Source organism: Pristiophorus japonicus, chromosome 14, assembly GCF_044704955.1.
Source record: "Pristiophorus japonicus isolate sPriJap1 chromosome 14, sPriJap1.hap1, whole genome shotgun sequence".
NCBI lineage: Eukaryota > Metazoa > Chordata > Chondrichthyes > Pristiophoridae > Pristiophorus > Pristiophorus japonicus.
Window position 1 is genome coordinate 16,602,021 of NC_091990.1, and position 16,298 is coordinate 16,618,318.

Genomic DNA, 16,298 nt, shown 5'->3' on the forward strand with positions numbered 1-16,298 from the left:
CCTCAGGGCTAAACTTGCTGGTCACTAGGGGGGTTGAATCTTGTCCCCCTTGTCCGAATGTCATGGTTTCATTTGAGACGGTATTGAGGATTTCCAATTTCCACACCATTTTCTACCTGATATAACTCTCGAAGGTCTCCTCCCAATTGCCTTCTTTCCAGGTTGAAAAGCCCAAGTCCCTCTTCACAACACATGCACTGTCCAGCAGAGTTCATGGGCAGTGACCAGGAGCAGGAATCCTGGCAAACCGACCCTGGTCCTAACTCCGACCAATTTTACTGCCTCGACCTGCCTCCTGGAAATCACGTTTGTTTAAAATTCTTATGGGGCTTTTTAGACTCAAATGTTTTTTTTAAATTCATTCACAGGGTGTGGGTGTTGGTGGCGAGGCGGGCATTTATTGCCCATCCCTAATTGCCCTTGAGAAGATGGTGGTGAGCCGCTTTATACAAATGAGTGGCTCGCTAGGCTATTTCAGAGGGCAGTTAAGAGTTAACCATACTGCTGTTGGTCTGGAGTCACCTATAGGTCAGACCGGGTAAGGACGGCAGATTTACTTCCCTAAAGATTTTTACCATCCAGTAGTTTCATGGTCACCATTACTCACACTAGCTTTTTATTCCAGATTTATTTAATTAACTGAATGTAAATTCCCCAGCTTCCGTGGTGGGATTTGAACTCGTGTTTCTGAATCATTAGTCCAGGCTTCTGGATTACTGGTCCAGTAACATAACCACTCTGCTACCGTACCTCCTATTATTGAGAAGTTTAAAAATGTTTGATTTGGAACTAAGACGATAAAGGATTGAGCATTCGGAGTTCCTGAGGATGTGAGGCCTAGAATATAAATATAAACTTTGCCAATACTTGCCTCCGTGATGTAAGGGATATATAGGAGTGTTTTACTGGTGCCCTCCGTGAAGCTTTCCAACATTGCTTGAGTCGTCAGCGGGTCTGGTGTGGATGCCGGCCTGGCCACGATACTGACCCCGGTTGTACTCTGCTTGGCTGTGGCTGCCACTGACGTGGTTGCTGCCGCGGTTGCTAGCGGCACGACGACGGCGATGGTGCTGGTGCGGGTAGTCGGCATGGCGACAGTAGTGGTGGTGGTGGTGGTGGTCGCGGTGCTTGCCGGGGTCGCCGGGTGAGCCGTGGTGGCAGCTGGCATGGTGGCGGGGGCCGGCACTGCTGTCGTGGTCGCCACGGTGGTGAGGGCAGCCGAGGCGGGCGTGGGTGATCTGGCGGTGCTGCTGCCGGCCGAGGTGGTACTTCTGAACGTGAAGGCAAATGGCTGGATTGATGCAAAGGGCGAGCTGGAGGGTGCAGAAGTAACTGGCCTGGTCACGCTGGTGGTAAACCTCAGCTCGCTGTCGAACTCAAAGTCTGAAAAGAAACGGAAGCCCTCAGTTAAATCCAACAATCATAGAACCAGAGATCATAGAATGGTCCAACGCTGAAGGGGGCCATTCGGCCCATCGTGCCTGTGCTGGCTCTTTGCTATCCAATTAACCACAGTCCCCTGCTCTCTCCCTTTCGCCCTGTAATTGGTTTCCTTCAAGTATCTATCCACTTCCCTTTTGAATGTTTCTCTTGAATTTGCTTCCTTTCAGGCAGTGCATTCCAAATCTCAACCATCCGTGTACATGTCATATTTAAATAGACAAGCTTGTAACAAGCATTTCATTTTATATTTTGTTAGTCACATGTAAACCAGAATAATTGTAAAAAATGTTTCTTAATGTCTCCTCTGATTCTTGTGCCAATCACCTTAAATCTGTGTCCTCTGGTTATCAAACCTGCAACTACTAGAGATTGAGCCAGGCAATGAATTCACCCATCAGGACACTGGGGTTTATCAATCCTTTATGATTCTAAATATGAAATTATATTAGATCTATATATATATATATCCCAGCCCTCACAAGCCGGCGACTCCATACCACTTGTGGTGCTGAAGCTTCAGAAAATGGGATGTGATGGGAAATGTTGCTTCCCAGGGTTGTCAGCACCTTCGGGAATGGAGGGAAGAAAGCGGAAGGGTCCGGGAGGTGGGAGGACGGGAGCCTCGGTCGCTCTGCCCATCTTCACAGGTCCACCAACGATGTCATCGCCAGTACAGGGGGCCGCAGCACAAAATGGCAGCTGACATAGGCGGCGGAGGTAAAGAACTCTCCGAAGCAACATTGGAAAAATAAAGTCCCGTCACTGAGGTACAGCTAACCCACGAATTAAAACAAAAAATGTAGTTTATTACATCTAGCGAAGCAGGGAGCTGGAGACCACATATGCTACTGGGGGTGTAGGGCAACCGAAGGAGGGAAAAGGTTGTGTGGCTCAACAAAGTTTTCAAAACATTTTTAAATTGAAGGTCAAGTTTGAACGATGATTTATCTCCCAGTTGGGTATATTCCCCACCCCCCCCCGCTAACACCCCCAACCCCTGAAGGCACTGTCTCTTGCTGTGGCACAGTTCCTCTGTTCCCTGTAATTTGTCCTGGCCCCTGTGCGGCCCCTTAGGCACCACTAACTCAGCAGCTGGCCATTCTTCATGTGTGACTCGGGGTCATTTTACTGTAGACAATGGTGTAAACCCATTAGCCATCCTTCCTACACCATGCCCGATATTCCTTTCCATTGGCGTTAACAAAAGGGTAGATGCTGAGAGGCTGTTTCGCCTGACTGGGGAGTCTAGAACCAGGGGTCACAGTCTCAGGATAAGGGGTCGGTCATTTAGTACTGAGATGAGAAGAAATGTCTTCACTCAGAGGGTTGTGAAACTCTGCCCCAGAGGGCTGTGGATGGTCAGTTATTGAGTATCTTCAGGATGGAGATGAATAGATTTTTGGACAGTATGGTAGCATATGGAATCAAATACGGCCAGGGTGATCACCTGGACTAGTTTCAATTGCCTGAATGGGTAAGAGAAGAATTTTCCCAAATTTTTTTCCCCAATTGGCCTGGGTTTTTATCTGTTTTTTTTGCCTCTCCCAGGAGATTGCATGGCTCCGGTTGGGGTGGAGTGTAGAATGTTGTGGTGTAAGGGGTGTCGCAGTTGTGTGGGGTGGGCTGGTTGGGCCGGGTGCCCTTTAACTGTCCACCATTATTCATTGTTCATAGGTTTATATGTAACCTTCAGGGCTGCTGACCGAGGGCCGTGTGGCTCTTTGTCGACCGGCGCGGACACGATGGGCCGAAATGGCCTCCTTCTGCGCTGTAAATTTCTATGTTTCTATAGTGGTTATGTTATTGGACTAGCAATCCAAAGGCCTGGACTAATAATCTGGAGAAAATGGTTCAAATCCCACCACGGCAACTGGGGAATTTAAGTTCAGTTAATCAAATAAATCTGGAATTTAAAAAAAAAATCTATCATCAGCAATGGTGACCATAAAACTACCGGATTGTCGTAAAGAGTCTCAGGGTAGGGGGTCAGCCATTTAAGACTGAGATGAGGAGGAATTTCTTCACTCAGAGGGTTGTGAATCTTTGGAATTCTCTACCCCAAAGGGTGGTTGTTGCTGAATCGTTGCATATATTCAAGGCTGAGATCGATAGATTTTTGGATTCTGGGGGAAATCAAAGGATGTGGGGATTGGACGGGAAGGTGGAGTTGAGGTCGAAGATCAGCCATGATCGTATTGAATGGTGGAGCAGGCTCGATGCGCCATCCTAATACTTATGCTATTATGAAAGGGAAAGTCAGACGGGGTGTAAAATGGACAGCTAATTCGACATCGCCCAGTTTTCACAACGGCCCAAAATTAGAATAACCCCAATGAGGCCAAACAGAGAGTGTTGTTAGGCTGCTGATCAATGAGAAGGATGACACCGCTAAGATTAATCCCACCGCTGCCCACGTCCACACTTGTTCCTAAAACCCATGGCTCAGTGGGTAGCATTCTTGCCTCTGAGTCAGAAGGTTGTGGGTTCAAGGGACTTGAGCACATAAATCTAGGCTGACACGCCAGTGCAGTGCTGAGGGAGCGCTGCACTGTCTTTCAGATGAGACGAAGGGTCACAGACGTGAAACATTAAGTCTGTTTCTCTCCACAGGTGCTGCCTGGCCTGCTGAGATTTCCAGCATTTTCTGTTTTTATATTAGCAAAGGGAGGTTAAATTGAGTGTCAAGACTAAACCTGTGATATTCTTGCAGGGACATCTAAACGCTGCTGACAAACAGGTTTTACAGGACAGCCTATAATTGCCATGAGACCCCGCCTCCCTCGCTGGAGGCGGGCTCCTGGTACGTTATACTGGGTACTTCTGTTTATATAGAGGGTAACAGGCAGTGAGTTACAGGTCAACAGATTTAATCAAGCCATTTGGAGAGTACTATAAATTCCCACCGTGAAGCCTCTTGCTGTTTTCTATGGACATTAAAATAATGCTGATCTTTTTCCTTTTCTTCTTGGGTAACCAGTAGGTGAAGCAGCAGTGATATAGGCAGGAGCAATAAAGAAGCTGTCAGCTGGCAGTAATGTGATCATATCAAGCTTCAGGGTAGAACTGAGAAATGCACCATATACGTTAAAAGACTTGCATTTATATAGCGCCTTTCACCACCTCAGGACGTCCCAAAGTGCTTTACAGCCAATGTAGTACTTTTGAAGTGTAGTCACTGTTGTAATGTAGTCAAACACAGCAGCTAATTTGCGCATAGCAAGCTCCCAAAAACAGCAATGTGATAATGACCAGATAATCTGTTTTAGTGATGTTGGTTGAGGGATAAATCCTGGGCCAGGACACCGGGGTAACTCTCCTGCTCTTCTTTGAAATAGTGCCATGGGATCTTTCACATCCATCTGAGAGGGCAGATGGGGCCTCGGTTTAACACCTCATCCAAAAGACGTCACCTCTGACAGTGCAGCACTCCCTCAGCATTGCACTGGAGAGTCAGCCAAGATTTATGTGCTCAAGTCTCTGGAGTGGGACTTGAAATGTATAAATCACTGTTTGGGCCTCAGTTGGAGTATTGTGTCTAATTCTGGGCACCAGTCTTTATGAAGGATGTCGGATGGGAGAGGGTTGCAAAGGAGATTTACTTGGGATGCCAGGGATGAGGGATTTCTGTCACGTGGTGAGACTGGAAAAACATAGAAACATAGAAAATAGGTGCAGGAGTAGGCCATTCGGCCCTTCTAGCCTGCATCGCCATTCAATTAGTTCATGGCTGAACATGCAACTTCAGTACCCCATTCCTGCTTTCTCACCATAACCCTTGATCCCCCTAGTAGTAAGGACTACATCTAACTCCTTTTTGAATATATTTAGTGAATTGGCCTCAACAACTTTCTGTGGTAGAGAATTCCACAGGTTCACCACTCTCTGGGTGAAGAAGTTTCTCCTCACCTCGGTCCTAAATGGCTTACCCCTTATCCTTAGACTGTGACCCCTGGTTCTGGACTTCCCCAACATTGGGAACATTCTTCCTGCATCTAACCTGTCTGAACCCATCAGAATTTTAAACGTTTCTATGAGGTCCCCTCTCATTCTTCTGAACTCCAGTGAATATAAGCCCAGTTGATCCAGTCTTTCTTGATAGGTCAGTCCCGCCATCCCGGGAATCAGTCTGGTGAACCTTCGCTGCACTCCCTCAATAGCAAGAATGTCCTTCCTCAAGTTAGGAGATCAAAACTGTACACAATACTCCAGGTGTGGCCTTACCAAGGCCCTGTACAACTGTAGCAACACCTCCCTGCCCCTGTACTCAAATCCCCTCGCTATGAAGGCCAACATGCCATTTGCTTTCTTAACCGCCTGCTGTACCTGCATGCCAACCTTCAATGACGTACCATGACACCCAGGTCTCGTTGCACCTCCCCTTTTCCTAATCTGTCACCATTCAGATAATAGTCTGTCTCTCTGTTTTTACCACCAAAGTGGATAACCTCACATTTATCCACATTATACTTCATCTGCTATGCATTTGCCCACTCACCTAACCTATCCAAGTCACTCTGCAGCCTCATAGCATCCTCCTCACAGCTCACACTGCCACCTAACTTAGTGTCATCCGCAAATTTGGAGATACTACATTTAATCCCCTCGTCTAAATCATTAATGTACAATGTAAACAGCTGGGGCCCCAGCACAGAACCTTGCGGTACCCCACTAGTCACTGCCTGCCATTTTGAAAAGTACCCATTTACTCCTATTCTTTGCTTCCTGTCTGACAACCAGTTCTCAATCCATGTCAGCACACTACCCCCAATCCCATGTGCTTTAACTTTGCACATTAATCTCTTGTGTGGGACCTTGTCGAAAGCTTTCTGAAAGTCCAAATATACCACATCAACTGGTTCTCCCTTGTCCATTCTACTGGAAACATCCTCAAAAAATTCCAGAAGATTTGTCAAGCATGATTTCCCTTTCACAAATCCATGCTGACTTGGACCTATCATGTCACCTCTTTCCAAATGCACTGCTATGACATCCTTCATAATTGATTCCATCATTTTACCCACTACTGAGGTCAGGTTGACCGGTCTATAATTCCCTGTTTTCTCTCTCCCTCCTTTTTTAAAAAGTGGGGTTACATTGGCTACCCTCCACTCGATAGGAACTGATCCAGAGTCAATGGAATGTTGGAAAATGACTGTCAATGCATCCACTATTTCCAAGGCCACCTCCTTAAGTACTCTGGGATGCAGTCCATCAGGCCCTGGGGATTTATCGGCCTTCAATCCCATCAATTTCCCCAACACAATTTCCCGACTAATAAGGATTTCCCTCAGTTCCTCCTCCTTACTAGACCCTCTGACCCCTTTTATATCCGGAAGGTTGTTTGTGTCCTCCTTAGTGAATACCGAACCAAAGTACTTGTTTAATTGGTCTGCCATTTCTTTGTTCCCAGTTATGACTTCCCCTGATTCTGACTGCAGGGGACCTACGTTTGTCTTTACTAACCTTTTTCTTTTTACCTATCTATGGAAACTTTTGCAATCCGTCTTAATGTTCCCTGCAAGCTTCTTCTCGTACTCCATTTTCCCTGCCCTAATCAAACCCTTTGTCCTCCTCTGCTGAGTTCTAAATTTCTCCCAGTCCCCGGGTTCGCTGCTATTTCTGGCCAATTTGTATGCCACTTCCTTGGCTTTAATACTATCCCTGATTTCCCTTGATAGCCACGGTTGAGCCACCTTCCCTTTTTTATTTTTACGCCAGACAGGAATGTACAATTGTTGTAGTTCATCCAACTGGGATTGTACTTTTTAGAGCAGAGAAGTTTAAGGGGAGATTTAATAGAGGTGTTCAAAAACACTGAAGCGGATTGGTAGAGTAGATCGGGAGAAAGCGTTTCCAGTGGCAGGAGGATTGGTAATCAGAGGACACAGATTTAAGATAATTGACAAGAGGACCAGGAGGGAGATGAGCAGTGTTCCCTGTAAGGTAAGCGACACTCGACCGTGCACTGCTCCAGCAAACCCGTGCAGCCGGCATTTCAACATATAATGTGCGCATGCGCGGTTTTCCAAATCGGCCGCACAGGGGCCAGGACAAATTACAGGGAACAGAGGAGACGAGGAGAAATTTTTTTACACAACAAATGGTTCTGATCTGGAACACACTGCCTGCAGGGGTGGTGGAAGCAGATTCAATAGTAACTTTCAAAAGGGAGTTGGATAAATACTTGAAAAGGACACACTGTGCAGGGCTATGGGGAAAGAGTAGGGGAATGGGACTAATTGGAGAGTTCTTTCAAAGAGCTGGAACAGGCACGATGGGTCGAATGGCCTCCCTCTGTGCTCTATGATTCCATAATAATGTATACAAACACAGCTAGACAGCTCTACTGTCTGGTACATCCCTGAACACGGTTCCAACCATCTGGTTTGTCCTGTAAATAATATTTTTCTGCTTCCTCCGTGCCCCCCCAGCCTCGATAGGCTCAACTACCAGGGGCAGGGTCGCGACAGGTCATGGGCTATGTCCTTCCACTCCCAATCCTGAAACGGCCTCTCGTGCACCCTCTCCAAACTCTTCATATACATAATGATGTCACCATCCCCCAACTCCCTAAAACGGAGACAAATAGGGAACTTCCGATCTGATGTACGTCCCCCAAAAGCTATTTTGGTCGGTTTGCTGTCGCTGGCTGTTCGCTGAGAGAGCCACGGGCTCTGGAGCTTTCTGTAAATCACTGGGCTTTCCCTGTCCGAGAGCTGGGGGCTCAAGAACACAAAGACACCTTGAAAGTGACAGGACGGTCAGTATAGAAAGACTTGCATTTATATTGCGCCTTTCACGACCAACGGACGTCTCAAAGCGCTTTACAGCCAATGAAGTACTTATGAAGTGTAGTCACTGTTGTAATGTGGGAAACGCTGCAACCAATTTGCGCACAGCAAGCTCCCACATACAGCAATGTGACAATGACTAGATCATCTGTTTTTGTTATGTTGCTTGAGGGATGAATATTAGCCAGGACACCGGGGTTAACTCCCCTGCTCTTCTTCGAAATAGTGCCGTGGGATCTTATACATCCACCTGAGAGAGCAGACGGGGCCTTGGTTTAACATCTTATCTGAAAGACGTGATGCCCATCAACAAGGTGGCCAATGCTGATCATTGTTCAGCTGCCTTTGCTCAAATAATACGCATGTGCCAATATCAGATAAGGACGGGAGTAGGATTGCCTGTGATGCTCCACATGGTTAAATAGCTCACTGTTTGGGCTCACACAATAAGGAGGGCCACTTGGCTGAGGTATCACGAGGCAGCCAGTGCAAGTGGAATAATAAGCCCAGCAAAAGTCACCAAGAAAAATCATTACAATTCAAGAGAAAAAAGGATCCTGTATCATTTATTTCTGGTGGGAGAGTAGATGGTCGAGTTTTGCCTTTAGCAATCCCAGCACGGAGCTTGGAGCACAGGGAGGGACATTAGAAAATCAGACACACACTGCCCACACTTTCGTTCCGTTCACGTTAAAGATGCAAGAGTTAAAAATGAAGACTGACGCAAAGAGGCTGCAAAGGGATTTAGACTGCTTAAGTAATTGGGCAAGAAGATGCCAGATCGAGTTTAATGTGGGAAAATGTGAAAATATCCACTTTGGGAGGAAGAATGGAAAAGCAGAATATTTTTTAAAAGGCGATAGACTAGTAAATGATGGTATTCAGAGGGGTTTGGGGGTCCTTGTACACGAATCACAAAAAGTTAACATGTAGGTACTGCAAGCAATTAGGAAGGCAAATGGTATGTTAGTCTTTATTGCAAGGGGGTTGGAGTATGACAGTAACAAAGTGTTGCTGCAGTTATACAGGGCTTTGGTGAGACCACACCTGGAGCACTGTGTACAGTTTTGGTCTCTTTACTTAAGGAAGGATATACTTGCTGTGGGTGGGTCGGGAGTGGGGTAGGGGGGTGGGGAGTGGGGAGGGGGTGGGTGAATGGGGAGTGGTGGGGGAGGGGGGAGTGGGGGTGGATGGGGAGTGGGGGGAGTGGGGAGGGGGTGTGTGGAGGGGGAGTGGGGGGAGGGTGGGTGTGGGGAGTGGGGGGGGTGGGGAGTGGGGGGGGAGGGTGGGGAGTGGGGAGTGGGGGGGGAGGTGGGGAGGGGGGAGGTGGGATGTGGGGGAGGATGGGGGGTGGAGTGGGACGGGGGGAAGTGGGGAGTGGAGGAGGATGGGGAGTGGGGGATTGTGGGGGAAGGGGGGAGTGGGGGGGAGGTGGGGAGGGGGAAGGTGGGAAGTGGAGGAGGATGGGGAGTGGGGGGAGGGGAGTGGAGGGAGAGGTGGGGAGGAGGGGTTGGTGGGGAGTGGGAGGGAGGGTGGGGAGTGCGGGGGGGGGGAGGTGAGGGGGGGAGGTGGGGAGTGGGGCGGATGGGGAGGGGGAAGTGGGGGGGGGTTGGTGAGAGGGGAGGGGGGGTGGGGGGGAGTAGGGGGGGGATGGGGAGTGCGGGGGGGTGGGGGGGAGTAGGGGGGAGTGGGGAGTGGGGGAGGAGTGTAGGGGGATGGGGAGTACGGGGGGTAGGGAGGGGTGGGGGAGGTGGGGAATGGGGAGATGGGAAGTGGGGGGTGGGGAGTGGGGGGCGGTCAAACAAAGGTTCACTGGATTGATTCCTGGGATGAGAGGGCTGACCTATGAGGAGAGACTGAGTAGATTGGGCAGATACTCTGGAGTTTTTAGATGAGAGGTAATCTCAATGAAACAAATAAAATTCTTAGAGGGCTTGACAGGATAGATACTGAGAGGCTGTTTCCCCTGGTTGGAGTGTCGAGAGCTAGGGGTCAAAGTCTCAGGATAAGGGGTAGGCCATTTAAGACTGAGATGAGGAGGAATTTCTTCACTCAGAGGATGGTGAATCTTTGGAATTTCTACCCCGGAGGGCTGTGGGTGCTCAGTCGTTGAGTATATTCAAGGCTGACATTGATAGATTTTTGGACTCTAAGGGAATCAAGGAATATGGGGATAAGGCGGGAAAGTGGATGATCAGCCATGATCGTATTAAATGGCGGAGCAAGCTCGAGGGGCCAAATGGCCTACTCCTGCTCCTTTTTCTTATATTCTTAATTTAAGAGAAATTACCAAATGTGGCAAAGAGGGAAAGTGAAACAAAGGATTGGATCGAAAAATAAGCACAACTGTCATAGTTTGATACTCAAGATTATGGTTCATGCTATTGTTTGGGTTGAACTAAAGACACATGAATAATTCTTCCCAGAATTGCACAAAATGTAATTCAGAGACAAGAGCCCAATTCAGTAATGTTTATAACGGGCACTGGACTTTGGAAAATTAGTTAAGCCTTCCTGCCACTTCTGAAAACTGTCCAGTTTCATCTAGGGAGATGATGACGAGCAAATAAATAAAGGTGATCACTTGGCTCTCTGACCTGATCCATAGACAGCTTCCATCCCTTGTAGGCAGTGTTTGTCCTCATCGGTGCCCCGGGGGAGGGGGGAGAGGGGGGGGGAGAGAGGGTGGGAGGTGGGGAGAGAGGGTGGGAGGGGGGGAGAGAGGGTGGGAGGGGGGAGAGAGGGTGAGAGGGGGAGAAAGAGGGTGGGGGGGGAGAGAAGAGGGTGGGGGGGAGAGGAGAGGGTGGGGGTGGGTGGGGAGAGAGGGAGGAGGGGAGAGGGGAGGAGATGGGGGAGAGAGGCGAGGAAGGGGAGAAGAGGAGGGGAGGGAGAGGGGGGGAGGGGGAAAGGGGGAGGGGGGAAAGAGGGGGAAGGGGAGGGGGTTGAAGATGGGGGGGAGGGGGGTAGAGGGGGGAGGGAGAGGGGGCAGTGGGAGGGGGGAGGGGGGAGGGGAGGGAGAGGGGGGAGTGGGAGAGGGTGGAGGTGGGAGGGGAGAGGAGGAGACAGGACTCAACAACAACTTACATTTATAGCGCAGCTTGAACATAAGGAAATACCACAAGGCCCTTCGCAGATGGGTGCAAGGGAACAGACACCAAGGCAGGGAGGGAGAGATTCAGAGGGATGAGCAAAATAGATGGATTTTGAGGACGTTCTGAAACGGTGGAGGGATCGGAGGTGGGTAGCAGGGAGTGTTAAAGAGTAGGACCATGGCAACTAAAAGCTCTACCACAGAGGGGAGTGACTGAACAACAAAAGGGCAGAGTCAGAGGGACGAAACGTTCGAGAGGGATTAAATAAAGTTTATAAAAAGCACAGATGAGCGCGGTGCATACAATGTTAGTTGATGTCCGCTTGGACTATTCAACAAGGTCACGAGGTAGCTAGAGAACAGTAACCATACATGTGGTATCTATTCCCAGGTGGGCTAACTGTACCCGGGCATCCTTCAAACTGAACCCTCTCCCCATCAAACCATCTCTCCGGTGCTCTGCTTATCTTATTTTTACCAACGGCAATTTGATCCATAAACAGTTATTTCCCTCGCGGTAATTCCTTAAATTGTACTGATCTCACAGCAGTCTAACCATTGCAGACTACACCAGAAATAAAGCGTCGTATATTCAAATCTATTTTTGATAAAAATTAGGTTCAGAAGGCAATTTATTTTTTATTGTGAAGTTGCGTGGGCTCCCTCATTACACACTGCCATCTGCCCACTTTCTGCGGTTTCGCCCGCCCTACATTGAACACCATCAGGGAGCTTGTTGCTTGGATACAGAGATGTCAATTCAGAGTGCTGTGGAACAAACTAGAGCACAGACCGACCGGGAGAAAGACAAGCAGAACAAGGTGGTGGTACTGCCAGAAGTTTGAAGTTTCAAATCTCCTCCGAGCTGTAGAACTGGAATCAAAACACAATTAACTTAAATGGGTTCATCAGCCAATTCCATGGCTTTTTCACAGAATCTGACAGCACTGGAGACGGCCATTCGGCCCATTGTGCCTGTGCTGGCTCTAATGAAGAGCGATCCAATTAGTCCCACACTCGTGTTCAGATTCAAATTAATAAAATAAGAATCAAGCCTGATATCGGGAAGTTTTCCTTGTGACAAAGAATGAATTGGATTAAGAACCCGTGCAATAATTTACTCACCAACACGATGCCACAATGCTGGGACTTTGGAAAGATTCTGGAATGGACGCTCTACTTTGGGCCAAATGGTCTGCACACACCCCAACACCTCCCCATTCTGTGTGTCTCATATGGCTGAGAATTCGGTACTGGCCCGTACAGCCGCGAGGCAGGGGGTTGCTACGCCAGGCGCAGAAGTCCCGGCCCACGAGCTACACTGGGCTTACCGCCCCCGAGAGCAAGTGGAGCGCAAAATCTCGCGTCCCGCTTCGGGCCCAAAGGGGCGCGAACTTTCCAGCGGGATGCTTCCATTCAAGGGGAGGGCCAAGCTGTCAACTCTGCGAACGGGAGATGAGACCATCGCCGGACCCGGGGGGGGGCGTGGCAGCAGCCCGGCACACAAGCGAAGTGCCAGGCTGCAAGATCGCGGCATAGACCCCACGACCTGCAATCAAAGCGGCCGTAACCGGTAAGTCAGACATTTTTGTATTTTTTTATTTTGCACTGCTGCACTTTCCCTTTAATTTCCCTCCCCCCCCCCCCCACCCAGGAGTGCTAACCGGAGGCGCAAACGACCTGAATTTACCCCCCATAGTCTACGCACAGAATTCAAAGATAAGCTTCCATTCATTAAAAACATTCTTTAAACTGAACAGAAGACAAATCAAAGACAAGAATAGGCCATCCAGCCCATCGATACCCAGCCCCCTCATACCCGAGCTCCACATCGAGAACACTTTCTCCCTCCACCACTCCCGCAAATTTCCCAAACATCCATCACCCTTCCAGCAAAGGAGTTCTTTCTAATGTTGCTTTAATTTTTGTTATTTTAATGTTATACCCACTGGGCCTACTTTCCTGGCTTAATTTGAAGTAATAGTCTGGGTTGAGTTCATCTATTCCATTTGCTATTTTATATACCTTAGTGAGATCTTATCTGTAACTAGGTAGGGAGCTGGGCTGAGTGAGGGTGGGAGGATGGAATGAGGGTGGGTGAGTGAGGGTGGGATGAGTGAGGGTGGGATGAGTGAGGGTGGGATGAGTGAGGGTGGGATGAGTCAGGGTGGGATGAGTCAGGGTGGGATGAGTCAGGGTGGGGTGAGTGAGGGTGGGTGAGTGAGGGTGGGTGAGTGAGGGTGGGTGAGTGAGGGTGAGTGAGTGAGGGTGGGTGAGTGAGGGTGGGGGGAATGAGGGTGGGGTGAGTGAGGGAGGGGGAATGAGGGAGGGGGAATGAGGGTGGGTGAGTGAGGGTGGGGTGGAGTGAGGGTGGGTGAGTGAGGGTGGAGTGGAGTGAGGGTGGGGGGGAGTGAGGGTGGGGGGGAGTGAGGGTGAGGGGAATGAGGGTGGGGGGAGTGAGGGTGGGGGGAATGAGGGTGGGATGAGTGAGGGTGGGGGGGAATGAGCGTGGGGTGAGTGAGGGTGGGGTGAGTGAGGGTGGGTGAGTGAGGGTGGGTGGGTGAGTGAGGGTGGGTGAGTGAGTGAGGGTGGGTGAGTGAGGGTGGCGGGAATGAGGGTGGGGTGAGTGAGGAAGGGGGAATGAGAGTGGGGTGAGTGAGGGTGGGGTGAGTGAGGAAGGGGGAATGAGGGTGGGGGGAGTGAGGGTGGGGTGAGTGAGGAAGGGGGAATGAGTGAGGGAGGGGGAATGAGAGAGGGGGAATGAGGGTGGGTGAGTGAGGGTGGGGGGAGAGTGAGGGTGGGGGGAATGAGGGTGAGGTGAGTGAGGGTGGGGGAATGAGGGTGGGATGAGTGAGGGTGGGGGGAATGAGGGTGGGGTGAGTGAGGGTGGGGTGAGTGAGGGTGGGGGAGAGTGAGGGTGGGGGGAATGAGGGTGAGGTGAGTGAGGGTGGGGGGAATGAGGGTGAGGTGAGTGAGGGTGGGGGAATGAGGGTGAGGTGAGTGAGGGTGGGGGAATGAGGGTGGGATGAGTGAGGGTGGGGGGAATGAGGGTGGGGGGAATGAGGGTGGGTGAGTGAGGGTGGGGGAATGAGGGTGGGTGAGTGAAGATGAGGGGAAGTGAGGGTGGGGTGAGTGAGGGTGGGGGAGAGTGAGGGTGGGGGGAATGAGGGTGAGGTGAGTGAGGGTGGGGGAATGAGGGTGGGATGAGTGAGGGTGGGGGGAATGAGGGTGGGGGGAATGAGGGTGGGTGAGTGAGGGTGGGGGAATGAGGGTGGGTGAGTGAAGATGGGGGGAAGTGAGGGTGGGGTGAGTGAGGGTGGGGTGAGTGAGGGTGGGGTGAGTGAGGGAGAGGTGAGTGAGGGAGGGGGAATCAGCCCGTGATTTTACGCTCAGGACTATCCAGTGATCCCTGCGAGAAAGTCTGCACGTGAATGTTGGGTGAAGGGAGGTTGGCGTTTGACTGTGATGGCCCAATCTTCTGCAGAAAGACCACGTGGACAAGTCACAGAAAAGCTGCTGGTACCCCAGCGAGAGTCAACCCCTTCAAGAAAGAAGGGAAGAAATCAGAGTCAATAAGCTAAGGTCGGGGAGTGGGGAGGAGGGGAGGGGAGGGAGGGGAATTAATTGCCAGCTGTCTTCATTTCTCTCCCGGTATTTGAATACAGGTCTTGCTTAAAAAAAACACATGAATTCTGTAGATGTGCAGATGACAGACACTCCAATATTGTAATTTCCCATTCCAATAATCCCCTGTATTACCCAAAGACTGATGAAAATGTTTTGAAGGGGTTATCAGCCTTGATTTAGAAACATAGAAAATAGGAGCAGTAGTAGGCCATTCGGCCCATTGAGCCTGTACCGCCATTCAATATGATCATGGCTGATCCTCTATCTCAACACCATATTCCCACTTTCGTCCCATATCCTTTGATGCCTTTTGTGTCTAGAAATCTATCTATCTCCTTCTTAAATCCATTCAGTGACTTGGCCTCCACAGCCTTCTGTGGTAGAGAATTCCACAGGTTCAACACCCTCTGAGCGAAAAAATTTCTCCTCATCTCAGGCCTAAATTTCCTACCCCGTATGCTGAGACTGCGACCCCTTGTTCTAGACTTCCCAGCCTGGGGAAACATCCTCCCCGCATCCAGTCTGTCCAACCCTGTCAGAATTTTATACCCTTCAATCAGATCCCCTCTCATTCTTCGAAACTTTACCCTCAGATTTGCCCCATGGGCAAAGGCATTTTTTCAAATTCACTCTTGTGCGTGTGGATGATGTAAAATTGAGAAATCCCCAACTGCAGCACACGAGAGAGTGGGCGACAAGTGGCGGAGAGGGTGGACCATTGAGCATCAGGGTGGAAGATTTCGAACGGAAGGCGCCTGTGAGACGCAGAGCTGTGTGTGTTGAGGGGGAAGTTGCTCGTTGGTATTCTCAGGCAGGTTAGAATCATTCAAGTTCTCATTCGCGACACAACAGTGATCAACGTTTAAGAGAAACATAACATGTCGCATGGTGGGCAGTTGCTACTTACATCCCGAACCTCCAGAGCCAGAGTAAACACCTTCATCCTCATCATCTGACCCTGATCCTTCCAGATCTGTTAACGTCGCAAGGTCTTGGGTCTGTCTGGATGTATGGTACGTCTAGAATGAAAGACACAAATTAACCATATAAGAATTAAAGAACTAGATTTGGCATTTGGCTACATTCGGTGACAACAACAACTTGTATTTATATAGCGCCTTTAACGTAGTGAAAAGTCCCAAGACACTTCACAGGAGTATTACGAGATAAAAATTTGACACCGAGCCGCATAAGTAGAAATTAGTGTAGATTGGTCCTCGAGGTATATTTTAAGGAGCGTCTTGAAAGAGGAAAGAGAGGTAGCGAGACGGAGAGGTTTAGGCAGCGAATTCCAGAACTCGGGGCCTAGGCAACAGAAGGCACGGCCACCGATGGTTGAGCAGTTA

At 49.7% G+C, this 16,298-nt stretch overlaps 1 protein-coding gene across 1 annotated transcript in view; it reads right to left on the minus strand.

Annotated features, from left to right (window-relative positions):
* The window catches only part of LOC139279754 (syndecan-3-like), a 262,185-nt gene that overhangs the window by 15,421 nt on the left and 230,466 nt on the right, over positions 1–16,298 (minus strand). The window contains exons 2-3 of the mRNA XM_070898950.1: positions 15,860–15,971; positions 872–1,383 (exon numbers count right to left, since the gene is read on the minus strand). Of these exons, the coding sequence (XP_070755051.1) occupies positions 872–1,383; positions 15,860–15,971 (624 nt within the window). The remainder of the gene's footprint in view (positions 1–871; positions 1,384–15,859; positions 15,972–16,298) is intronic.